General features: G+C 35.3%; 1 protein-coding gene across 1 annotated transcript; it reads right to left on the bottom strand.

Moving 5' to 3' along the window:
- Positions 1 to 759: 759 nt before the first annotated feature.
- On the bottom strand, positions 760 to 27,920 carry LOC100375566 (alpha/beta hydrolase domain-containing protein 17B-like). The gene is made up of 2 exons (XM_006813963.3): positions 27,092 to 27,920; positions 760 to 4,668 (listed from the first exon to the last, which is right to left on the bottom strand). The coding sequence occupies exons 1-2, from the start codon at positions 27,736 to 27,738 to the stop codon at positions 4,446 to 4,448; spliced, it is 870 nt and encodes a 289-aa protein (XP_006814026.1). The 5' UTR covers positions 27,739 to 27,920; the 3' UTR covers positions 760 to 4,445.
- Between the last annotated feature and the right edge of the window lie 72 nt (positions 27,921 to 27,992).

The following is a 27,992-nucleotide window of genomic DNA, read 5'->3' as shown; positions in this document are numbered from 1 at the left end:
GAATGCATGTTCATTGTCAGTATTGTTATGCAAATTCAAACTAGCTAATCATTTACAACCTTCCGAGCCAGTGCAGATTAGCCCCAGACTTGTTCACGGGAAACGAAAACTGGAATGTTTTTAAATTGAGTCACTCAGTCACATGCTTTCGGGCCAGAATCTCGGCCCAGTGGAACAATATGGCGATTACTAGTTACCTGCGTTGTCAAACTGTTACCAGAAGTATAGTTTTTCAAAAATGTGGTGGTGACTTATATTTTATAAATTCATCAACAGAGGGCGCTGAGCAATGGCTAAGTGGACAAAAAACCACCAGCCTACTGACCAAACAGACATTTTGGGTTTGTTTTCACTTGAAGACCTCTCTCCCAAGTAGTCAACAAACTACTTTTAGAGGGCACACTGCCATACATACAGGTCTCTTTAGGAATGGTGATACTGTAAAGGGGGTAATTATTCACTGGGTTTTAATTTAGCTTATTTCGCTGACTTGAAAAATGCGCTAAATTAAAACCCAGTGAATATGTAAAATTTAGCATAGAACACATTATCTAAATGACGAAACCGTGAATTTAAAACCCACTGAATATGCCTGAAATGGTAAATCAGTGAAATTTAAACCCAGTGAAAATTAGTCATTTTACAGTAGTTTGATATAGTCAAATTTGAATAGTATACACAGTTCCAGGACAAAAACAGATACAGAAGGAAAATACTGTAAAATGTAATGTGCACAATAAATACAAAGACTAAAAAAAACAAAGGAAAAATGTATTATATTGAATCTTTTTTTTCTCTACACATACAAATTTGTTTACATGCACATATTACCACAGTAAATTTCATTATACACAAAATGAATGAGCAGCATAGACTTGGGTTCAAGACTCTTGCATATATACAAGTAAATTAAATTTTCATTTATAATATTTAGTTTTATATGGAAGGGAAACACACATGTTAGAATGTAAAATATCACAGGTGGTTATACATAAACGCACAATGACTAACCCACTGTAGTATAGCATATGGGTGAATATCAATAATAACAAAACAGTGGGAATAATTAATCAATCAAACAAGTTAGTAATGGATGGAATAGGTCTCAACGTTTTCGTGACAGTTATATCTTAAATGCTCGTGAGGTGCTGAAATTACAAGGCGTGTTCTGATTATTTTATGATCGTTCATGCTAGATATACTTATATAATCACTCGTACATGCCTGTCAAAGGAGTCATGTTACGTTACGACATGAAACAGAAAAGTCATGAAACAGAAAAGTCTCTTTCACAGGCTATTGGTAACCTAATGTAACAAAAACAGTTTGTTTGAGTCCTGGCCACAATTGAAATCAGATGTATTCTAGCTATGAATGAACCATGGTTAAATCCAATATTTCACTGAGTATATATCATTTTCCCAAATTTGTCAACAAAGGCAGCAGCAGCAATAACAATTCTTACCAAGTCACAGATCTTTTATATGTGATGAACACTAGTTTTTGTAATAAATCTAAGTAAGTTGCTGATTTAAAGAAAACAAATCTATTACTAAAGTACTTGTAATAAGATTATTGCCTTGAATTAACAAGATTTAGGGGGGGGGTAGATTCAATTCATTGCAGATGACACATATTCTCATCAAATGATGGTTACAATCTAGTTTCAAAACTCAATCAAATTATTCCGCAGCACAATGACTGCAAAGATTTTCCCTGAGGAAGGGGACAAAAAAAAGATTTGTAGAACAGTGCCTGGAACAGTGAATTGAAAACATTTGTTGTGTGTTTTTTTCAAACTCAATTTTAATACGATAAAATGAACAATTGTATATACGGGTACTCTTCAATGAAATGACATAGCATTTATATGTGAATAAAAAAAAAAAAAAAAAAAAAATCGCTGGGTAAACATGATTTTTATGAAGTATGCAGTTAAACTTTTTTTTCTATTTCAGTATAGCCTTAATGTATACCAGAGTGTTATTCGCAGGAAATGGAATCAAATTTAACATGCTAGAGAAAAAACTTTCAAAATTCAAGAGCAAAGGTGACAATGTCAGACAACACTTTTTCATAAATTCTAAAGCAATATTCTAGAGAACACCAGCCCAAGTTACCGCAAATTGTCTCTAATGTTCTTCAATTTAACAACTATTTTGGGCCATCAGTGATGTGACATTGCTTTGTTTTTTTATGCTGTCGAAGCAGATAATAAAGCGAGGGGAGTCACGACCTGCACATGCGGCAATTGACCATAGTGTGTCACAGTTTACAAATACGCATCTACCCATGATCCTTTGCATTTTTAGCATGTGTTACCGGTAGTATCCTCGTTTGGCACTCAATTTCTGTGTGTGCGCAAGTGATGACCCCCTTTGCTTTAAATAGAACTCCACTTTGTACATGTGTAGAAGGTGACAGACAATGCGTAAAAGAATTGAAAGGATCATGCCAAGCAAGGATGACAGAACAACAGTGTGCTCCAACAGTATGGCGACATGTACACATTTAGAAATCAGAACTAAACACTGGTAAGTACCTAGCATTTCAGAAAAGCAGATGCTCAGGGATGATTCAACCTAAATGTACTATGCACAAATACAGGAACAAACTGAAAGGGTAAAACTTGGGTATCACATAATCAAATCACTGACCACTGGTAGTGGTAATCAATGTATAACTGTACAAGAACACGCATGACATAAATACATTGTAAACTACAAATCCACATAAATATGGGCAAATTGCAAGAGAAAAAAAAAAGTAAATGTTAAGATTAAATATTCAAGAAAAGGGAATGTTTCTTTGTCAGTTAAAAATGCTGTATACTGGAATTACAAGTTTCCATTCATGTTTCACCCAAACCCTGGGAGGGGAAAAGGAGGGGGAAAGGGAGGGAGGGAGTCATTATTGAATCAAATCGGGAATAAATCTGCTCATTTTCTCTGAACATACAAATCTGATTGTCAATAAAAATAATAAGGTCAAATACAGATCAGTGTTCTTCATAGTTTTGGGCTACAACTGCAACAAGCATTGAAATTTGGTAATATTTAAAGGAAAACCCAGTGTATATGCAATGTTAACTTTATATATTTTTTTTCCTAAACCATTTTATAACCTAGTAAATATCTCACAGCAATATCAACTCTTCTAAAATTATATCAAGTAATACACTCAAACTTATAAAGGCATGAATTATTGTGACTTGTGTGTATTGATATTCTGAGTAGACATAGAAAACTTCTGATTTGAATGTAGCGAGTGTCTCTTGGGGGGGGGGGGGGAAATTTGACCATTCATGCCTTATAAAATTGCATGTATTTCTCCCTTTTTTTGCATTCCTGGTAGGAAGCTACTTGACTAACCAGTAAAACTTATCAATAAACTACACCAAATTGCTTACTGACTGATACACATGTATTCATGGGTTGGCTCTGTAAACACCCAAGTGAAAAGTAAAACCCGAATGAGAAATTATGTCTATTTACAATTATACAACCCAACAGATACATGTATACTATAAAAACAGTGATTTATATCATTTGAGTCATGTTCCTGGTGAACCCACCCACTTTGGCCATATCAGAAAGGTTACATTTCTTGTGCTGCAATATACAGCCCAGAGCAATATACTGAAGTTGAAAAATAATTTTCTGTTCAATTTAGATTTTCTCAAAATAGAGTGATGAAGTTCAAATTCAATAATGGGAATAGTTGACATGATTTATATGCCACAATAAAAACTGTAGAAGACATAAAAATGATAGCAATTAGGGATCAGAATTCAAACATATGCCAGAAAAGTGTGAGGTATAATAATAAAGTGATTTTCAGTCTATAACACAAAGTATGCACATCAGCCTCTATGAATTGGTCAATAACATATTAGTAACAAAACAAATTGAAATTAAGATGGCCATGATTATGCACTGTTAAAGTAAGCGTGCAATAAAAATGTCCACAGCACCAAATCTATTTCTGATATGCTTGGTGCTGTGGTAGTCAATGTATAACAAACAATAGCAACAAATGACACATTCAAAATATATACTGTAAAATCTGTATTACAAGCTGCAACTTCTATTAAAATGGTACAATGCAACAGAAGGAATGCAGCTTCTATTAGAGCATCTACACTCACAAGAAATAGTGAATTTTCAGTTCTCAATTGTTGAAAAAGAATGGGTGTGGCTTCTATAAGGGATGCAGCTTCTAATACAGATTTTACAGTACATTAAATATATGGGGGACCCCCTCCAAATCCAATCCAACCCAACCCAACCCAATTCCCCTCCATCCTTATTTTATTTATTCAAACTGACTGAAACTTGCACATATTTTTTTCTTCTTCTAAACAGTTCTAAAATAAAAACAGCTAAGTGAAACAAGTCACCTAGCAAATACTTGAATAATTAAGTTAATATTATCTTGGCCATTTATCAATCGGTGATGGGTAATTCATGTGAAACAAACTGTTTAAGTCTTTCCAGGTATTGTCCATAAAGCTCTACGTCATTGTGTCCAGCACCTTCTACCCATAGCGGCTCTACGGCACGTGGACACCTTTCATAGATTGCTAAGCCATGGGAAAAATCTATAACCTCATCTTCTGTACCATGTATAACCAGCACTGGTGACATTACTTTGCCAATCTTCTCTATACTGTTTAGGAAAAAAAAAAAAAAAAAGAATAAATTATACATCACAACACTTTAAATCAAAGAAACTTGAGAAAGAACTATTGACATATAGACGGGTATTGGAAGCACATTAAGCAGAAATAGGGAATATTTAAAAATTGAATAAAAAAGTTAAGATTAGCCATATACATGTAGCTCTGAACTTTGAGATGCATAATAAGATTAACAGTAACAAAAATTTTAAACCTAAGATAATAACATCTGTAGATTACTCCAGTACAACATGCATGTAAATGTGATAAATGGCTTTTGATAATCTGTGGAACAGCTAAAAATTATTATTATGCATTGATTTCACCCCTAAAATAATTAAGTCTATGGATTATTCGTTAGTACAGTACCTATGTATCGTTAAAGGCCCAGGTATACTATAAATACGCTCCTAAACAATAGGGATTATTTCTTTGCTTGTCACGCTGTAGTAAACAGCTCCAGCCAAGCTCCGGTAAAAACATGTTTCTCAAACTTACAGGTCTATTATGTCGTACCAAAGTGGATGCATGTGACTATGAATATCACAGCAGTGACTGTGTGTAGTATTTATGACAATAAATAGTGTACGAGCTGAGATTTTGGCGGATAAAAGTAAAAAAACATGAACCGGGGAAAGGGATGCACGACTAATCTTGAATAATTACTACTGTCAATCAAAGTCACGTGATGTTGGACCGCTGAAACAGGATGTGTCATAGGCTGTGCAAGTGATTAACAACACTCATTAGCGTAGCCACACCTCCAATTCACACTTGCCCGGGGCAAGTGAATTGGGCCTTTAAATCTCTATTAGAAGCTGCATCCATAATAGAAGTCGTACTCATTCTTTTTGAACAATTGAGAACCAAAAATTAATCATTTCTCATATATGTGGATGCTCAGCATTCCCTCTGCGGCTTCTAATAGAGATTTTACAGTACTATCGGTAAGTTTTATGTAAATTGGAGAATTAACATTCACTGATTACAACTAAAAATTAATCAAGCTTGAGGATTATCTCAAAGCTTTAAAGTAGCAGGTTTATTTGAAATTTTATGACAGGTTCTTGAGATATCAGTGAAACAGATACACACACATAAATACAAACATTGATTACAAAGTCTTCCATCATGTACTTTGCTTACAAGAGTCAACAATCAATGTCGATTAATGATATTTGATTAATGATCAGTTTGTTCTGAAAAATAACGGATACATTTCTGCTCAATTTAGTAGGAATATCAAACAAGCAGCCTCTCGGCTGAGATAGCTCCGCTGTTAGCAATGCACATTTCAATTAAAGAACAGAAGATATCATTAGAAAATGAACAATATGCATAGTATCAATGCAATGGGAATTGCTGTTTTCAACAAGAATTCAAAAATATAATTTTTAACCATAAATGATTGTGGTTTTTAACAAGAAAAAAATATCACTTTTTACCAAAAATGACAAAAATATTCATCAAAATTAGAAAATTGACGATATCATCATGAAATGAACAAATTTGAGAGTGGTCCATATGTAGTACCTATATATGTAATATCAAAGCAATTGAACTTGTCGTTTTTAACAAGAAGTCGAAAATATCACCTTTTACCAAAAATGACAAAAATATTTACCAAAATTAGAGAAAGATATCATTACAAAATGAGCAAATCTGAGAGAGATCCACATGTAGTACCAATATATGTAATATCAAAGCAATCAGACTTGTGGTTTTTAACAAGAAGTCGAAAATATCACTTTTTACTAAAAATGACAAAAATATTCACCAAAATTAGAGAATTGAAGATATGATCATGAAATGAACAAATCTGAGAGAGGTACATATTCACCAAGTATCAAAGCATTCAGGCTTGTAGTTTTCAAGAAGAAGTCGAAAAAGTAAAACATTGACACGGACGACGCCGACGCTGGACAATCACTCATATGATAAGCTCCGCTCGACAAAGTCGACAGCAGAGCTAAAAATGAATCAACGGTTGTGTCAAAACACTGAATGGGAAAGCACACAGGGTACAAGCAGAGCCTAGAGACCATTTAAATGTCACAAATAAGAGAAATAGAGAAAAGACTACATCTATTTCATTCCTCGAATCCTGTTCTCATTATAGAGAGCGTATGTCCATTAGCTATACTCAAATAATGCAACATTGCTGTGGAAACATACAATAAAACATTAGAGTGAAACTGCTTTTACTTTTTGCATAGATCCACATTTTCAATATTCAATATTGCATCACAACCACTGATGAGACAATGGAAAGAATGTGAAGGCTGTATATGCTTAGAGACTTTTAATCAGATTGCCTACTATATATTAAAGAGTATAAAAAAAGTAGATGCAGTTTCTTTTCTTATTTACTCAGGACTTTGTTGATAAAAGCATTAACTCCAATCTTGTCAATTTCACAATGAATTTTCATGGTGACATGACCAAATAAAGGTTAATTAAAAAAATTAAGCACATGTGCATGTAGTTTGGAGTGGAGCCCAAGACATTAGAATGTAGGAAATCAACCAATATGCTGAATAATAATAGAAACATGAACAAAGTATAAATCCAATATCCAATTTTGAACCTGAAGACTAATTAACACTCAATGGAGATGGAATGAATGCACAACTACGATACACTGAAAGGCATCCGAATATAGTCAGGAAAAGGATCCAACAACTTCATGGACGCAGTGAAATGTACATGTATTCTATAAGGTTATCTCGCATAACGAAGGCTAGCTACTATTATTCACAAATAATAGTAGGTGAGAGGATGACACTACGAGGTTATCACCTGATATCACTCACTTGTAGAGCTGGATGATGTCATGGGCTCGTACTATCCAAGTTTGGACAATACAATCCATAACTCAATGGCTATCAAAATATCCCAATAAATACACGTAAAAAGTGAGTGTCAAAAAGACATAATTTTACGAAACTATGCTGGCGAATAGAAAACTAATTGGGCAGAATGTCTAAGCGCATCTACTGTAAGCGCATACGTATTTACATTTCTGGTTACTGTTTTCAATAAGTGTAAGAAATATATTAGTGTTGACTACGTACAATTTTAACTCATAAATTGATGATTTGTAACGTTAATACATGATGTTCACCTATCCCGTGCATCCATTGTCATCTCTACAAACCTGTGCGTTATGTTAGAAATAGCTGTACTTGACCTCAGTTAAATTTGATTTGATTTCATCACAACAACTAGCATCAATTTCAACTTTAAACAAATAGATTTTGTTGTTTTATATTCACGTCATAGCTCAACTTGCAAAAAAATTCAACTCCACATTTCACAACACTTGACATTTGTTCCATTTACCATCAGAAATGTACCAGAGCAAGGAATGCTGTGTTTGTTTCAGACAACAACGAAAACAGGTTAATACTGGGAATTCAACCAAGTTTATGGCCAAATAAATGAACCTTGGCTGGCGAGCAATGATTTCACACTAAACTTCACAACTGAAAATAATGTGCACATCATAGCCATGTAATAATTAATCAGATTTATCATAATACTCCATTAACTGAGCCATAATTACTTTAGGCAGTATAACTGCTAAAAAAAAATTACAATTATACTCTCTGGGGAGGTTGAATTATAATAGTAGGGTTTAGAAAGTGATAACATGATTGTATAAGACATCACTCAATATTTAATTTCAAACAAAAAGTGTGAAACATAAGATGAATGATGGACAGAACAAAACAGACTCAAAGGTTAACTAGTATTCTCATTAATAAGAAAAAACAGGGTGGACAAGTGACAGGATCTGGCAAGTGGTTGAGAAACATAAAAAAATATTGTTTTAGCAACGATCAGGAGATCTAACCAATAGAAGGGCTATGGTGATTACATTTTAGGACATTCTGGTAGGTTTGTGAAAAGATAGGCAACAAAAATGAAATATTTACAATATCCCCCTTTGAATTATGACATAATCTCACTAATAATTCCATGAAAACAGATCATATACGACCGGTAATTAATGGACATATAGATTTGTTGACAAATACACAAATGAGAATCTAATTGGTGTTTAGTAAAGCCTTTATTAACCTTTCTCATCTTTAAAAGCAGTTTTGTGAACTATATTATCAAAACCCGCATGGTGTCAGATTTTTGTGTTACTGTATGTTAACATTAGAGAAAATCTCACTGAATAATTGTACTAAAACCTGGACATAAAATGAAGTCAGGATTTACTTGACATTATGCTAGAATTCACTTTAGACATCAGATCACTACAATGTCTGTTTCTAAAGAAAAAAATAAGGTTACATTTAGTCTGACATAAATGTACAGTAGAATGGTGAATACAAGGCAGAAAATTTCAAGTGAACACTAAACTGCCATGCTGCTGACAGACAGACAGACAGACAGACAGACAGACAGACAGACAGACAGACAGACAGACAGACAGACAGACAGGCGGACAGACAGGCGGACAGAGACACATAGACACATAAATAAATATTATAGTCTAGTCTACCAGCTGTTAGAAATATGACGCATGGTACCTACGGTAACAATTATTTGTATATTACACACGACTCTGTCCTTGCCCTGCTATCACGCAATAATAGGCAGTTTGTCATCCTTCATCCCTTAAATAACATCACAGCTTATAAATGAGCAAATTTACCAGACAACCTTAGAAAAGTATTGACAATACTGACAGTTAATTATTTACGCTAGCAAATTACTCTGAGCTTCACCTGAAAAGCTGGAAGCAGTGATTAATTTGAGCAACTTTAACATCTGAATAACATGCATGTTTGATATACAATAAGACATAATCAAAAAATTTACAATTTCTATTTGTTACCAAGAACTCGCCTGGGGATTTGCAGGATGAATATCCCCTCAGGTGATGGGGACTGCAGTTTTCTTGCATAGTGGGTGGATTGCTTAATTTCCTATTATCATTCCTTACCATATAATCTATTAAAATGTTTTTTAGAGACCTCCCAATTTCAACTCACTAGATTATCAGAAACTATCACAACTTTATATAGCAACCGACTAGGATGACGTATTACTATGGGAAATCACAAAATTATTGTCACCATGGAAACAAGCTGGGGTACCGTCCTATCTATACTTTGTTGTGCTTGACGTAGCCAAGTAAAATTAAATTGTGAAATAAAAATTTTTTTTTTGTTATATGTGAAAACAAATAAAAAATACAGAAACATTCGCGACATACCTCCAAGATTTGGATATTATACATGTGTATGTATAAATCCAGAAAAACTTGTCTTGCAGAACTAAAGCCATTAATAATAGAAAATTGTTAAAGATACATGTAAATGTATGCCAAGGAAACCACTGCATAGTGTCTCAAATTTTGAAATGTATTATCTATACCTATTATGTACATGATGTATGTACAGCCGAAACAAAGACCACCAAGTAGATACCATACTACATGTATACTACTAACGTTAATCAAGTTTCGTTCTCTGAGGGTTTGTACCAGTTAGCTCCAGGAAAGATGTAGATATTTCACTACAATGGATGAGAGGACATGCATTATTGATCTAGGACTGTCAGTGGACAGATACACTGCATTTCAACTTAAGTCCATGTATGTAATCTTACACCAAGGCTCAGCTGCACATGTTTGTTACTATCAAGAACAGTACATGGCAGTACTCAGAATACAATTTCTTCCCAAAAGACTTGAACTTTCTAGCAAAGATTAATATTTCAATGATTAGATTTTGCACAAAGACAAAATTATCTATTATGGGTCTGTCTAGTGCAATGGTTTTGGTAAGGTTTTTTGGTTAAAATAATTATAAATTGTTAAAATAATGATTGTTAACCAGGGTCATTTTCAAAATAGCAGTGAATATATAGAGCATAGGATATTCTATGCAATCTTCTATTTATAAAACAACTAGTGATTTTCATAAGGACTGGACTGTTGGCGGAGATCATAAATTATTACATGATAGTACTATTTTGATATTCTGACAGGGCATTAATCACATGTATGTATTTCTAGCTATTTTGCCAGCAGAAACTAACATCAGAATCATTATTTGTGTGCATGTGTCCTAAGCCTCTTAGTATGTTCTATTAAAAAATGTGCATACAGCACACTGTTCCCTGGTCGTAAATTACACATTGGCTGCGATTAAACAAATATTTTTTGGAGCCATCAATGTATCTATGGTTATAGAAACACAATGGCAACATTTCAACTAATTGTGGGCTAGTTTTATCAGCAGAAATCGACAAGCAATAGTGGTGGTTTAGAGGAGACAACCATTAACAAATCATGTGCATTATCAATGTTATGTTGGGAGAATTTTAAACAACGAAATCCTCAAATGAGATTTAAAATGAAATGCATTTTTGGTGAATGAATGAAAGTATTAGTATAAGCAAGATTATCCAAACTTGATCGTATTCAAAACAGTGTAAAATGCATATACTGTTTTGGCAGTTTACAAGGTGACTAGTTGGTGGCATAATTTCAAATTGTAAGGGAGAACCAAACAAATTTGCTGCCCAGGGGGTGTTATATGGAAAAATATTACATGGCTTTGTCACTACATGCTAACAATTATAAATTATGCACCCTTGTTCTAGACAATAGCAGAAAATAAAACAAATCTTCATGCAATATCAAAAACGATATTTACTATAAAAGTAGCGCACATGCTTTAAATGACAGGTTTATCCACGGTCAAAATAAGTACTACCGGTATTAATTAATGATCCAGCATATGATTGTTGGTGTGCTATATGCTATATGTATATTAGAGAGAACACAATGATTATTACATTATTATTGGGGTTATTGATGGAGCTATGTCCTCAGTCTCACCGAGTGGGAATGCATGTGGAGATGGTTATATTGTTGGATGAGTGAGATGCCCATCTTTCATTTAAGTAGGCACATGGTTTGGTACTCAATCTTGAACCGAATGATATTGATACAAACATGGTTCATCTGGTGCAAACTTGTACATTTCAGCTCCAATTGCATTTCACAGATCATATAAATCTATAAATCACCTCATTGACAGAATTACATGCAATAAATAACAATTAGATACACATGTATCTGAATAAGCCTTTAGATTACACATTTGACCTAAAAAATAAAGTTTTTGGCACTTGCATCATGGGACCATTCAACTCAATGCGATATTCATAAATCAACATCTCTACATATTATAACAAAGCAATGGCCAAAAGTATCAATGCCTTTGGAAGAACTACCAAGATCCCTTGAATATTTTATTTAATTTTTACAATTTGTGCCTTTGTCAGTCTAAATTATTAGACTGCAGTATCCCAGAGCCCATTTTACTGTATTTGTTTACTTTGTGGGGATGCACATCATGCTAAATCGATATGCAGATGATGCCCATCTTTGCTGAGGATGACACTGATGCACGATTTATTATAAAACAAGTCATTGTCAATGACACGTCCCCGTTCCGTTCATATTTGAGTGACATATACATTCAAAGCAGATCATGACCGAAATGCACCTGCATATGTACAACACATTGTGCTAAATCTGAACAAAATCCATCCATGCATGACTGAGATCCGGTTCTGGAATTGTGAAAATATGTGATTTTGATGCATTTTCGGCCTTAAAATGGCCATCATTCCGCTATTGTTAAGCAGATCATGAAACAAATGCACATATCTATTTGTGACATGATGTACCATGTGTGTGTGAAGTTTGAACTTGATCAATCCAGAACTGAATTCTTTAACAAAATGGCCGCCAGTCGGCCATTTCGAATTTGATCCGAAAAAAAAAAAACACGTGCATCAAGGTCCTATTATGTTTAATGTATGTACCAAATTTGAACAAAATCCATCCATGCATAACTGAGATACGGGTCCGGAATGGTGAAAATGTGCGATTTCAATGCATTTTCGGCCTTAAAGCGGCCCCCATTTGGCTATCGTTAATGAGATCATGAAACAAATGCACATACATATTTGTGACATGATGTACCTTGTGTGTGTGAAGTTTGAACTTGATCAATCCAGACATGTCTCGGATACGGATCCAGAACTGAATTCTTTAAAACAAAATGGCCGCCAGTCGGCTATTTCGAACTTGATCCGAAAAAAAAATGACGTGCATCAAGGTCCTATTATGTTTAATGTATGTACCAAATTTGAATGAAATCCGTCCATGCATAACTGAGATCCGGGTCCGGAATGGTGAAAATGTGCGATTTCAATGCATTTTCGGCCTTAAAGCGACCGCCATTTGGCTATCGTTAATGAGATCATGAAACAAATGCACATACATATTTGTGACATGATGTACCTTGTGTGTGTGAAGTTTGAACTCGATCAATCCAAGCATGTCTCAGATACGGATCCAGAACTGAATTCTTTAAAACAAAATGGCCGCCAGTCGGCCATTTCGAACCCGATCCAAAAAAAAAAAATGACGTGCATCAAGGTCCTATTATGTTTAATGTATGTACCAAATTTGAACAAAATCCGTCCATGCATAACTGAGATCCGGGTCCGGAATGGTGAAAATGTGCGATTTTGATGCATTTTCGGCCTTAAAATGGCCGCTATTTGGCTATCGTTAATGAGATCATGAAACAAATGCACATACATATTTGTGATATGATGTACCTTGTGTGTGTGAAGTTTGAACTTGATCAATCCAGACATGTCTCGGATACGGATCCAGAACTGAATTCTTTAAAACAAAATGGCCGCCAGTCGGCCATTTCGAACCCGATCCCAAAAAAAAAATGACGTGCATCAAGGTCCTATTATGTTTAATGTATGTACCAAATTTGAACAAAATCCGTCCATGCATAACTGAGATCCGGGTCCGGAATGGTGAAAATGTGCGATTTTGATGCATTTTCGGCCTTAAAATGGCCGCTATTCGGCTATCGTTAATCGGATCATGAAAAATATGCATGTGCATATGTCCCATATAAGGTGTGATGTATGAGTGAAGTTTGAACTTAATCGGTCCATGCATGTTCAAGATACAGGTGATCACGGACGCACGGACGCACACAGGGCAAAACATAAGTCCCCGTTTTCGGACTGCGTCCGAACGGGGACTAACAATACAATGACTCGCTACCATGGCTCTGGCACAAACTTGACAGCCACTATAGCCGTATACATTCAGCAATGGTGAGCTAGCTGTAGATACCACAACTCAATCATCACTATAATGCCATGTGACAGCTGTTGAAATGCTATCAGGTGGTCATGGCATTTATGGTTCATATTTCACACAAATTTGTGAATAATTGCAGAAGAGTAGTGAAACCAGTTAAATATTCCAGGAGAATTCTGGATGACAAAGCACTCAGCTATATGTCAAGTGAGAAAACGCACATAATGATAAGGGTTTACTATTTTGACAAGTTTAACCGCCACTCAGTGTGTATATGGTGTGGATAAACTTCTACACTTGATTTAAGCCACAACCTAAGTTGTCACAGTCGTGTAATAGTTGCATTAAGTGAATCTAGTATCAACATTGTTGTATCAGTAAAATGATATGTAAATCACCTAATTAAGAAGCAACAAAATCTTGTTTTTGTCTCTGAGCAGTAAATTTCATACAAATTGGACCAAAGATGTTTTTGATTCAAGTGAAACATTTCTGCAGGCAGACAACAGAGAACATAGCAATTACATTTTTACAATCTACCTACATAAAAATTGAAAATCATCCTGTTAGCCAATGCAGCACTAACGTTCAAATGTGATTTCCCCTGAGAAGTCGACTTTACATGCAAGGAGGAAAAATCAGTTTGCCATCTCTGAGTTAATTATATATACCATAGGATATCAGTCCCATGGTGCTTAGCAGGGACTCTGATATGTTGGAATTCTTGATCTCATTATCCAAGGTACCATACATTATAACTGCTGCATCCAAAAGATAACTTGAGAAGAAAGATGAGGTTCTAGCCAATATGAAACAAGAAGACATATACAGCTTAGTTTTCACATTTTATGATATAGTGTTTCTGATCATACTACTGAAAAAACATTTATTTTCACTGGCATTTAATTTTACTAATTTGATGCTTTTGAGCAATTTCACTGGGTTTTAAAAGTTAACTGGAAATAAAGAGTTCTATTGTTATTTAACTTGTTCTTTTGCACAAAATTTGTTTGATTTGCAGACCAGACATACTGCATAGCGACATGTACAACTCAAAGATCCGAAGACTGGTATGTCTCGCCAATTCTATGCATGAATGAATGAACATAAAGTTCAATGAACATGGCAGCAGGAATGCATCCCAAGCCACCACTCTGAGTTTAGACTAAAGAAGATTCCTGCTTATTACCATGTCAACAGTGACATCATTCCAGTCACAACTGACATGTCAAGTAGCAACAAACACATATTTACACATACATGTAATTTATACATGTAGGTGACTTATCTACATTTTATAACCATTAAGGTTTATTAAATCCACTATATATAAGCAAAGGTCAAGAAAGAAGAGTTTTTTTTTTTTTAAATGCTTTTGTGCCAGGTGACAGTTCTGGACATTGTGCAAATTGCAAGTGCTAGTGCTGACACACATAGTGCATTTTGCCACAGAAGTCATATTCATGTTTGGGACTACATGACAGGGCTGTGTGGCCATCTCTCTATCAAAGTGCAATATTAATGCGCTATCCTGGCGTCAACCAGGCTCTGGTAAACACAAGCACCTGTGGACCTTAACCAAGGTTTCCCCAAAGTAGCATTCTTTAGTGAATTAATCTCGGCCAGTGGAATTGGCCTTCCCATTGAGCTTGTGGCACACTCACCCAGGGTAGGGGTCGCCCCTTTTGATGTTCAGCATAAGGTAGGATTTGAACTTGGGTCCACCAATCATGAGTCTGATGCAACAACCACTCTGCTACCAGTGACCGTTTTTTTTTAACTTTTTTAGTTTTATGAATTGTCCAGATATGCATTGGATCTAACATTGCAAACCTAAACACGCATGCCTCCAAGAATCGGATATTATACATGTGTATGTAAAAAAAAAAAAAAAAAACCCAGCCAGCAGTATTGCAATGTAACTGACTGTTCTGCAAACAAAACGACAATAATGGGCTGATATCAATATTGTTACTTTGTTAGCAAAACAGTGATCTATATTGCAATACTGTTGGCTAAGATGCTTTTTCATTCACAGTTATACTATCACACATTTGTTAATGATTAAACATAAACCACACCAGGCGGATTACAAATAATTAAGTACAGCACTGGTGAAAATCGTCATGGAAAATGGAGACATCATATATCCTTTTTGTCTCACCCACACACGAGATGCAATACATTGACAATCCTATCTTCTCGAAAGAACCATTTCATTTTGTCAACTAATTACCAAAATAGAACTGCAGCCACCTAGGCCCTATATTTTTAATCCGTCAATATTTACCATAATAATTTGTCAACAAAAGCAGAGCAACTGAACATATACATGTAATTTCATGATACATACATATGTATGTACATGTATACAAGTCTGTTTGATAATGCAATAAAATGTCACTGTTGTGTTGATTTATTTGCTGGTACAATTTCTTCACAGATTCTGACAGAACAGTGTATACAAATACATGAATATCAAAAACAAATAAAAAATCAAAGAAAGCTTAGAAAGAACTCCCGTGTGCTGAGAGTATTGAAGACACATTAAAAATTACTTGTACTTGAGATATTGATGGAATAGCTGAAAACTAATTATGTAAATCAGGTAACTGATATGAACAGATTTGAGTGTAAAACTAATAAGGCCTGCATAATGTAATATCTATGTACCAAGTTTCATTGAAATATGATCAGAACAAAAAAACTATGAATTATTATTAGAGAATTAATATGAACGAATTTCAACCCAAAATTAATCAGGCCTGTTTATTGTCCTAGAGCATTTATGTACCAAATTTTATTCAAATGTGATGATCAGTAATTGAGATATCAGTGTTAATTAATTATTTTAATTAGATGATTAATAAGCAAAAATATTTACCAAAAACTAATTGGGCCTCTGCATAGTCCTGGGTTCATTGAAATGTGATGATGAATACTCTTTAAAAGTTTCATTAAAATCCAATTAGTGGTTCTTTATATATCAGTGGAACACTCATGGAAAAAAATAACTAATTATGCAAATTAGGTAATTAGTTTCTACAATTATTTACCCTAAAACTATCAGGTCTCTGCATAGTCCTAGAGGATCTATGTAGCAAGTCCCATTGAAATATGATGATCAGTACTTGAGTTATCAGGCGAAAAGCTGAAAATTAACTAATTATGCTAATAAGGGTGATTAATATGCACAAATATTTACCCCAAAACTAATCGGATCTCTGCACAGTCCTTAAGTAACTATGTACCAAGTTTCATTGAAATGTGATGATTACTACTTGAAATATGAAAAGCTGAAAATTAATTAATTATGCAAATTAGGTAATAAATATGTACTGATACTACCCTAAAAACTATCAGGTCTGTGCAGTGTCCTATAATATCTATGTATCAAGTTTTATTGAAATGTGATGATTAGTACTTGGGATATCACTCGAAAAACCAAAAATTGATTAATCATTATGCAAATTAGGTAATTAATATTGCACAGATTTTTACCCAATACTAATCAAATCTGCACATTAGTTCAGAGCAGCTATGTGCCAAGTTTTATCAAAATCCAATGAGTGGTTCTTTAGATATCAGTGGAACAATCATGGAACAGCTACAAATCAGCTAATTATCATGCAAATTAGGTAATTAATATGCATGGATTTTTACCAAAACCTAATCAAATCTGGGCATTGGCCCAGAGCATCTGTGCACTAAGTTTCATCAAAAATCAATGTATGGTTCTTGAGATACCAGTGGAACAGACACACACACCCCCCCCCCCCCACACACACACACAGACAGACACACAGACAGACATACTAACTGCAAAGACTCCCTTTTTGTGCTTCGCACAACGGGAGTCAATTAAATATAACTCTTTATAACAGTGTTTTACTACCCTTTGTGTGCACATTTTTGTCCTCAAAATTGTCTGAACAGGATAGGATCAAAATTACAATGAATAAGAGCCTATACTAGCAAACCCACAATGCAAAATTTACATCTTTCACAAAAAAAGCTAAAGCTGCACTTATTTGAACAAGTAAATGTTGTTAGAAACATTTCACAAATAAACTGAGAATAATTGAACATACTGGCAGAAGCCATGACATAAGAAGAGTTATAAATATAAATCCAGGTTCAGGCTGAAGGGTAGAGTTATCTTTTTCATGTGAAAAAAAAGTAACTGCTGTAATAGAAAATAGTACATGTAATTTATTGTCATGCAAACTCACAGCTCTATCTTATAATTGATTACAAGCTGATTCACCGGGAAAGCAATCAAGTGATAAAATATCTAATGAAATAAAACCAACGATTTGTTTACTTAGAGTAACTGGGGCGCGAGGAACAGAATTATGTAATCAAAGAATCATGGATGGTTGCAGAGAATATTATTTAAATAACACCATATACAAAATTATGAGAGGACATATGAATGCCCATGTTCATTTGTTACAACCCACTTTTAAATAATTAAAATTTTATAATACCTGTCAGGGGTAATTCTAGAAAAAATGGACAAGAGGGAGCACACAAAAGCGAGGGAGTGGAGCGACCAAGCATCGGGGGAGGGGGGGTTACTAGTACGTGTTGAAGGTATCGGAAGGTTTCATCGCCACTTTAGCAGTGAATCTATCGCCATTGAAATATTTTTGGAGTAATTTTGGTGTATTTGGTGTCCAATTTTAGTGTCAGCTAGTGTTGTTGGGAAGTTTTCACAGAGAAAAATATATTTGAGAAAGATTTCAGGTTGTACGGAAGTGCACGGCTTCAGAAATATATTTATTATGACTTGAAAGTTCAACCGGCAATTTTGTATCAGGGCGCTGCGCTGCGCCCCTGGTTCCTCGGTTTAGAAAAACCGTGCCGGTGTTTTCTCTGATAGAAGCAGACAATTTCATTTATCGTATACATGATCATTCAAATATAACCATACATACTAATAAGAGCATATACAGTAACAATGAATGAAAATAGATAAGTTGTAAAATAATTAAATGATAATGTACTATAAGGTATACTGTTAATACTATGGAGTAGGAAAGGATCCTAGTACTTAACACAACACTACATGCTCCCTGGTTTCATTCCACACACTAAATAACGCAATGTGATTACATGTAAACTATTTCTCATCAAAATAAACTTATGAAATGTTTATACATGTATATGAAAAAATATCTATCATATTTTGTTATCTGATCATGAAATACAAACCATCACACTAACAAAATGCAACTGGGGCCACAACATAAAATTAAACACCCTTGCGAATAGCCATACATTGTATGGTACAGTGTACTTAATTGTTCCATCCCGTCAAATTTCAAGTACATGTACCTCCTTAAAACACGAGAAATGTCACTTGAAAATGCATTTCTACCAGGATTATGATTTCATCATCTTTCTCTGGGGATGCGATTTTTTTTCTAGTAGTGGGAAACTTGTGTTGGTGGTTCATACACGCACTGTGTAAGTAAAATACAAATACAAAAAACAAAGATGATTGAGCAGGTCTAAGTGTATAGTTTAAAAATACCATATACATTATGTGACCTTAGTAGAGAAAATTTGATGCGATTCCGATTAACCTCTCTGACAAAATGCTGATAATAAATTATTATTGTAATTCTAACATACCATTGATAATGTCACAGCCCTGACTTGTACTTTAATATATCACAAAATGAAATGTCAGCATTTATATATACCTTTTTGTAAAAGCACATGTACCAATTCTGTGCAACCTTATAAGCACTGAAAGACAACTGAACACGCGAGTCGATGTTGATGCCAGTTTGCCATATTGGAATGGATCACAACACAACACATATCAACTTCCATTGATGTGCCAGAATGTCTGTGTACCATGTTTGAACCTAATTTGACAGGGTGAATTTGAGATATAAGCAGAATTGTGCAAAATAAAATGAAAATTGGTGATTTTTTATTGCAATACGACACAGACCAGTTTTCATTGATGTGCTACTACACAATTGCCTGTGCACTAAGTTTGAACATAATTGTAAAGTTGAAAGTCGAAAAAGCAATTCAGTCATATTGGATAAGATCATAACAAAAAACAATTGTATTGTTGGGAAATAATACTTTGCCTCTGTACCTAGTCTGAATAAACTTAATGATTGCATTATTTAGTTTTGTCAAATACAGCTTTTCCTAATACGATTGCACACAGGTTCGTGGGAAAGGCCATGGATGGTCGGCTTCTGGGAAGCCATGCAAATCAAACAATGATGTAAATACTGTGGAATATTTTATTTTCGCGGTATTTTATTTTCGCGATTTTAAGATACCCGGCATTTTCGCGGGATTTTATTTTCGCGGAGTTGAATAGAGAATTCGTGGGATTAACTTCCGGGATCAACACTTGCCCAGTTGGGCAGGAAATGCTCCAGATTTTGATTAGTGAAAGCAGAAGCTACTTATTGTTTGAATGAAAAATAATCACACCATCCTAGGTCTAGACATCGATACAAAAGTCAGTACCTGTTTTAATAATAGAACACATTAACGCCAAAGAACAAAGGTTTTTAGCTTTAAAAACCAGTGATTTTCATCAAGTTTGTCAGTTTAATTTACGTTCGAGTACTGTATACACAATGTCTCTTTTAATGAACTGGTTAAAGCAAGTTAATCCACCGTCATCCCCGGGTCTCGGTCTTCCTGACCCACGTGAAGAAGTATCCCTCGTCGAGGCTAAAGCCATCGAAGCTGCTAACACCGCTGTTGAACAAAGTGTTTCTGTGTCTCGCAAACGAAAACGTGGTGACTACAATTTTTATTCTGATGAAGTTCGGGCAAAAATTGGACGATCGGCTCTTGAAAATGGTGTCATGAAGACTGTTCGAAAGTTTAGCAAAGATCTTGGAAAAAATGTTTCTGAGAGTAGCGTCAGAAGCATGAGAGATTCTTATGTAAGGAAACAAAAACAAGATTCGAGTTCAATTGTCACAGCTTTACCGAAGGGTCAACGGGGTCAACCACTTCTCATCGGCCGTGAGCTCGATATCAAGGCGCAGCAGTGGATTCGTAAAGTGCGTGTAAGTGGTGGGGTAATAAATACAAGAATTGTTATGGCCGCAACACAAGGAATAGTGCAAAAAGTCGATAGAACAAAACTTCAACAGTATGGGGGAACAGTAAACATTAGTAAATCCTGGGCGAAGTCACTTCTGAATAGGATGAATTTTGTAAAGAGAAAAGGCACGAAAGGGGTAAAGAAACTTCCAAGTGATTTTGACGATATCAATTTTGCGTTCCTCCAACGATTTAAGAATGTGGTGTCTGAACATGATATCCCGAATGAGTAGATCGTTAATTGGGATCAGACCGGTGTTAGTTTGGTTCCTGGCGGAGAATGGACTTTGGAAGAACGAGGAAGTCAGCAAGTTACAGTGAATGGCATTGACGACAAGCGGCAAATCACCGTACTGTTGGCGATCAGTAAAGCAGGACATTTACTGCCACCTCAACTCATTTATGCTGGGAAAACTGAACGTTGTCACCCAAAAGTAAATTTTCCCGAGTCTTGGGATATCACACAAACCATTTCTCACTGGAGTAATGAAGATTCCATGATTCGGTATGCAGAGAAAGTAATTGTGCCGTACTTCAAAAATCAACGCACTCTACTTGGCCTCCAAGAAAATCAACGAGCTCTGTGTTTGTTCGATGTTTACAGAGCCCACCGATCTAAAGAGATGCATGAAATGCTGCAAAGAAATCATATACATGTGGTATATATTCCAGCGTGTTGCACCGATCGACTACAGCCATTAGATTTGGCAGTCAACAAAGAATTCAAAGACGAATTAAAGAACTGTTTCCAGTCTTGGTATGCAGACAAAGTTACCGAGTCACTCGACAACAGTGTAGACGTTACAGGTATTGACGTTAACCACGTAGATCTCAGTACATCGCTGATGAAACCATTGCATGCTAAATGGTTGATTAAATGTCATGATATTTTATCCAGTCGTCATGATATTGTCGTCAGTGGATTTACACAGGCGGGACTTGTTTAAGAAAATCGTGTAAAAAACTAGTACTAGTATTGGCTATGAATATTTGCCCTACATCGGAACTGAACGAACTTTTGAAATTGTGAATTACTAGTAATATTACCATTTTTTTTACTGTACTAGTATTTGTATGTATAAATATTTATGTAAAGGAAATAAAACTTAATTTTGTCATTTAATAACTTGTATTAGTATATTGTTTTAGAGTGTGTGTAGAAATGTAGCGTGTTATTCACTACGATCCAATATGGAGACAAGCTGGCCTAATTAATTATTCATGAGATGCTAAAACAACACTTCGCGGTGTTTTTATTTTCGCGCTAATTTCTCTACCGCGAAATAAGCGAAAATAAAATCCCCGCGAAAATAAAGTATTCCACAGTACATCTAATTTACATATAGATGTGATCATGCTTTCAGGACAATAAGCATACAGCAATTTCATAGCCCACCATACATTGCAAGGTATGTGAACAAACACTGGGCACATTTATGTAGGAGTGAACAATAAATTGATATGAATCATTACATTTGGTAGAATTAAAGGCACAACAAAGCACAACACAAGGATTGTCTAGTTTATGCAAGTTCGCAACAGACAAAACCATTCCCACAATAAAGCCTCATACACTGTACATTGTAAATCTACTTAGGGAAGAGTAGGAAATCAAACGGGCGGTTCACCGCGGTAATCACCGCGGCTCTCCGCGGTACACCGGGGAGAGCCGCGGACTGCTTATAATTAGGGGTCTCTACCGCGGTGGCCACCGATACCGGTTGCAACCAGTCCTAGGAAAGGTGTGAAATACGTACTTAACAGTTTCCTTTGTGATTCCATGAGTCTTTGTTTCAAATAGCTGTTTTTAAATTGAGCAGGTTACGAGCATCGCTGGCATGGAAATACTAAGCATATAGTAATATTATCGGCCCACGTATTTTATTAATATAAAAATCCATAAGTCCAATGCTGTATACGAATTGTTGTTGCGTGAAACAATGTTGTATTTTATGCATGTATTTATCACCAATTCCAAGAGTAAAAGTCGTAACTTTCGAAGGTATGAGTATTATGACTCGTCCATACATTTCACTTACGTTTGTTACACTTGAATAAAGTCTACCACATGAAAAGAATGTTATTTACGAAGTTAATAGCCAAGCCTTCCTGATTCGAGCCTCTTGTTGATTTGACAACGGTGGGTATCATTAATGTTTATTCTTTGCCTGTATCGCATTCCAGACAAAAAGTTCAAGATCGGTAAACAAGAAATGGACGAACTAAAATGTCTCCTATGTTTCACGTGCGACATGATTATTAAAAAAAACAGAGTTAAGCGGTCATGTACGTTCTATAAATCTAACCTTGCACACATAATCTTGTATTGACGTGTTTTTTTTTTGTTGGTCAAAAACGACGTTGCCTTTCAGTTAACTCTTCGCGAGAGTTTACCGATTTTTTGAACAAATGTTAAGTAACTATATCGTTTTGCGTCAAACTGGGTGGCCCGAATTTAAATGTCAGTGCGTGAACTCATTGAGGTCATTGCCCATTGCCGCACGTAATTCAAACACGTGGTTATTAGAGTTCAGTCGAAATGTACGTGAATAATGCGATTAAAGTGCGCTGCGAGTTTATTATAGAAAAATTTAACATTACGCATGATATTGTATGTTATTGTATGGTTACATATTCACTTTATTTCGAATAAAATAATTCACCGATGAGTCACAAGTATTTAAAATATTTTCTCGACTTTCGTTAGACACCTGACTCCGGGACCTGACTATCTTTTTCAATGATTTACTAGTAAATGCGCCCATGTTTATATTTGCGTAATAATTACGAATGCAACGCATTATCAAGTCGGTAATATTGAAATATTCACAGACCCAATAGCCCGAGTTAGTGTCCCGACAATAATAAAAATAACTTAGTTTGCGTAATTATTATAAAAGTAATACATTGCAAAATTGAAATATTTAGAGCCCGTCCAATACTGTAAACATATTTGCGTTATTAGAAAAGCAGCACACTAAGTAAACGATGTTGAAATATTCAAAGCCAATACAGAGTTGGATACAAGTTGTGTTATTACAGTACCGCCGGATATGATAACAAATTTACGAGATCGAAGAGCGGACCAAGAAAGAAAAGGGTTGCTAAGGTAACGCGCCAGTTCAGTGCGTGACTTGGGGGTCAAACTTCGGTCAACACACACTTGATGTCAGCAATGCCGCGTAGCAAGTTTCGCAACGTACTTGAAGTTCAATTGTGCCCCAAATTGATGTCGACGATCACTCAATTGTCGCAACGCATGTTGTACCAAGTCCATGATACACCCCGTTTCGACTTTGGCTTGCTTTTTCTTCTTAGTGCATGTTCTTGTTCACGTAAATGCGACCTCTCACCAATGTATTAAAACACTTTGAATTTATACTTATGCGTGATTATATTTGGTCTACGCGAAACATTAATCTTTCTAAACATTTTCTGAGACCATGCATGATATATATTCACAAAATAATGCGATCTTATTTTATATTATGTTGATCTCTACGTCTTACTGGATCGTTTTGTGATTTTATTCCAAAGCTCAGGCAAATAAAATAATGTGAACTATTATAGACTAGTTTCCTAGCTTTTGGCTCAGCCAAATTGGTTTAATTTTTCATTAGAACTTTGTGATCCTTTTAATTTCCCAGTTCTTTGTGTTCATTAATGGTCTTGACAATAAGTGTGAATTGCTGTGCGAGCCCACCGCACACGACCGCGGTAAACCGGGGTCATGGAATCTATGCATAAATTTGCATAAAATGCGGTCGACCGGCGAGCACCCACCACCACCGCGGTAATGACCGCGGTGCACCGCCCGTTTGATTTCCTACTCTTCCCTTATCGTTAGTGTTTCTATATACACCTAGTGCATGTATGGGTGGTCGGTGATTTCCAGTTTGTCAATTCAACCATATAACAGAAGAGCAATCAACTTCAGATGCAAAAGGAGATTGTTATCTAAAACCAAAGTACTAAATTGTGAGGTATTCCACATGTGGTTATCTTGAAATGACAACACTGACATATCCAAAATCATCAACAAACCTTTATTTGCAAATGACAGGTATCATTGAGAGCAAGAAAGCACCCCCACCTCCCAAGAAGTGTTCCATTCTCTGCCATCAGCATATCCATAGCGACAGGGAATACAAAATTATGGGGGGAGGGGCATCTCATTTTCTTTAGTACATTAACTGCCAAAAAATATTGTCTACAGCTTCAACTCAATAAACACCACTACAATCCTTCTACAAGTTTTTAAATGCGTCCTAGTTCCTCAATTGGAATCAGATACTGCAGCCTAAGAACTTCAGGATTATTTCCCTGGTTTAGCAACAATTTTTTTTTTTTTTAAACAAGTCAAGAAATCAATCATAATTACAAATGTAGATATTTCTGTTAATTGCAAATATTACTGCACATGTACTTGTTAATAAATTATATCCTTACATGTATAGGCTAAAGAATAAAGACCATTTTTTTTGTTAATTTACCAGTAACAAAGAGGCTACTACATTTTTTTTTTTAACAAGTCACAGTAAAAGCAGCCTTGAAAACAGTCAGACTCTAAATTGAATTATTATATTTCCTGGACTTCAGGTACACATCTGGAGAACAATGACGTTCATGCATATAATGAATGAACATATTCAGCTAGACTGTCAATGAAGAACCTTGGACAAGTTTTACCCTACATTATTAATGCAAGGACATCAGTGCAAAACGTTTAAATGTACATCAGCAATAAATAACTAAATCACCAAGACTTAGACATAATTTATTATTTTACACTCTATAAAGTACATGTAGGTTGAAAACCATGCGCCTTAAAATGATTAATATAGAATTTCCACCATTTCATAAATAATATAATCAACAAATATGAATGACTTATTCAAAATCAAGGGGTGGACCAAGGTCATATATTCTTTTCAATTTAAAAAATACAACATGGGCTGAACCACTAGAATAGTAATGCCTTCATTAGAAGAAAAAAATCATTTCCTTACATTTTACTTCTATTTATGTTCATACTGGGTGTCTGAGTTTAGGATTAACAACTGACATTCGTGACAGCTTTTTTATATTTAAAAATAGGAAAACCAATTAGGAACATAAATCAGAGACTTGACTACATTCATTGCAAAGAATTATGGGATATGTCAATCTAATTTTCCAGTAGAAAATTGACTTTCCATATCAATTTGACAACATATAGGCACAATTCAGCACATAAATCATTACGTATATTTATGAGTAATGTATGTTTTAGCAATAAGAACCAAGTGACAATTTTCAAAATTAATTAAACTACCCTCATCTAGTGTATTATTTAAGTTTTTTTTTTTTTTATAGATTAATAAACAAATAACCAATATTTACAAAATATGTGGGTATTCATGTACTTGTAAACCCCCAAGGAGCTGCATGATGATTCACATAGTAGTAAAAAAGAAATGTCATCTCTGGTCAATCAACTCAGTAGATTATAATTAACCATCTCTGACACTGTCATCCTAAATGACAGAAATATTGATCTTGTAATCCTTCAATTGTCATAGTCTTTTTCCCACGAAAGATTCTCTTCATTTTAATTGCAACATGCAATTTATACGTTTCCTTGAAATAGTGATTCATCATTTTTGGAAGAGGTGTGGCTACCCACAGTTCGAGACAAAACACTAATATGCTAAATTATTTTCACACTTCCTATACGACAGCAGCAATATGTTGAATCAACCAACTTGGATGAAATAATCTTCGTGATCATAAACAGGACTATAATAATATAGCAGGAACTGTCATTCATTTTAATAAAAATACACACTCAATACGATTAACAATACTTAGTGATAATAATTAAATTAATAAGTGCGATTGACTATGACATTTATAAAACCAACAATTAGAGGTAATACTGTCACAGCTAAACTATATATTAATTGTAATCACAACCATATGGTTCATATTTGATATTTTTGTTATGATGATTGATCGCATAGTTTTCACAATACCCCTCCCCTATAAAACAAAAATAAGAGTATAATGTTCAAGAAATGAGAAAGCAGTGTTTGTGAATCGTTATACTACTTGCTTTGTCATTCTCTTGTTCTTTTTTCCCCTTCAAATAAGGTCATACATACCTGGGGAAAGCATCAAAGCACCAAGTACGTTTGGTGTCAGGAAAGGCTACTCTCATACCAGACATGAGTGGTGAATGTAGTATAACTGCTGCACATTCGAATCTGGATGCCAGGTCAACAGTCGGTACTGTTCCTATACTCTGGCCGTAGATGATGATATGCTCCGGACTGATTCCGTATCGAGTGCGCAGTGACTGCCATGCAGCATCGATGTCAGAGTAGAGGTTCCTCTCGGATGGTTTACCAGAACTGACGCCATAACCTGAGTAGTCGTAGCTAAAGATGTTGCAATTTATACGAGATCCTAAGCCTATGTAAAAGCTACTCATCTGCCCGATATCGACTGCATTTCCGTGGCTGAATAAAATAGTAAAGCGTGGATTTGTTGAACATCGTACGAACATACAGCCTATCCTGTTCCCACGTTTTGTCCGCGTTTGGAATACCTCTATAGCGTCCAATTCCCGTTGTGAATACTGCCATTCTGCCCTATCGGCCAGGTGTAAACTATGTCTACTTCCAGCTTCGTCGGCAACGAAGGAATACGTCGGTTCAGGTGGCAGAAAGGCCAGTTTGGCAGCTATACGCGAAGGACATGGCGGACAGCAGAAAAGACAACACAACTCGCCGAACGAAAGCCCGTTCATCAGGAAGCTGTTTTATGTACTTAAAACACGAGCTTTGAGTCGTCTAATGTTATCGGGAAATGTACGCGATTAAATATAATGCATCGACATTGGCCAAAATGTTCAAAAAACGATGTAAACCTACGGAAATGTCAGTTGTAGCGCATACGAATAGGTCGAAGAATCTTCGGCTTCAGAGTGTTCATTTGAAAATACGATGACGTCACCGGAAAAAGATCTCGTGGGTAAAAACTTCACCCAGAAGGCGTGTTCTG

The sequence above is a fragment of the Saccoglossus kowalevskii genome, chromosome 13 (genome assembly GCF_978046115.1).
Source record: "Saccoglossus kowalevskii chromosome 13, keSacKowa6.1, whole genome shotgun sequence".
NCBI classification, from domain to species: Eukaryota; Metazoa; Hemichordata; class Enteropneusta; family Harrimaniidae; genus Saccoglossus; species Saccoglossus kowalevskii.
Note: the sequence above shows the minus strand (reverse complement) of the source record. Positions and strands in the feature narration are given on the sequence as shown.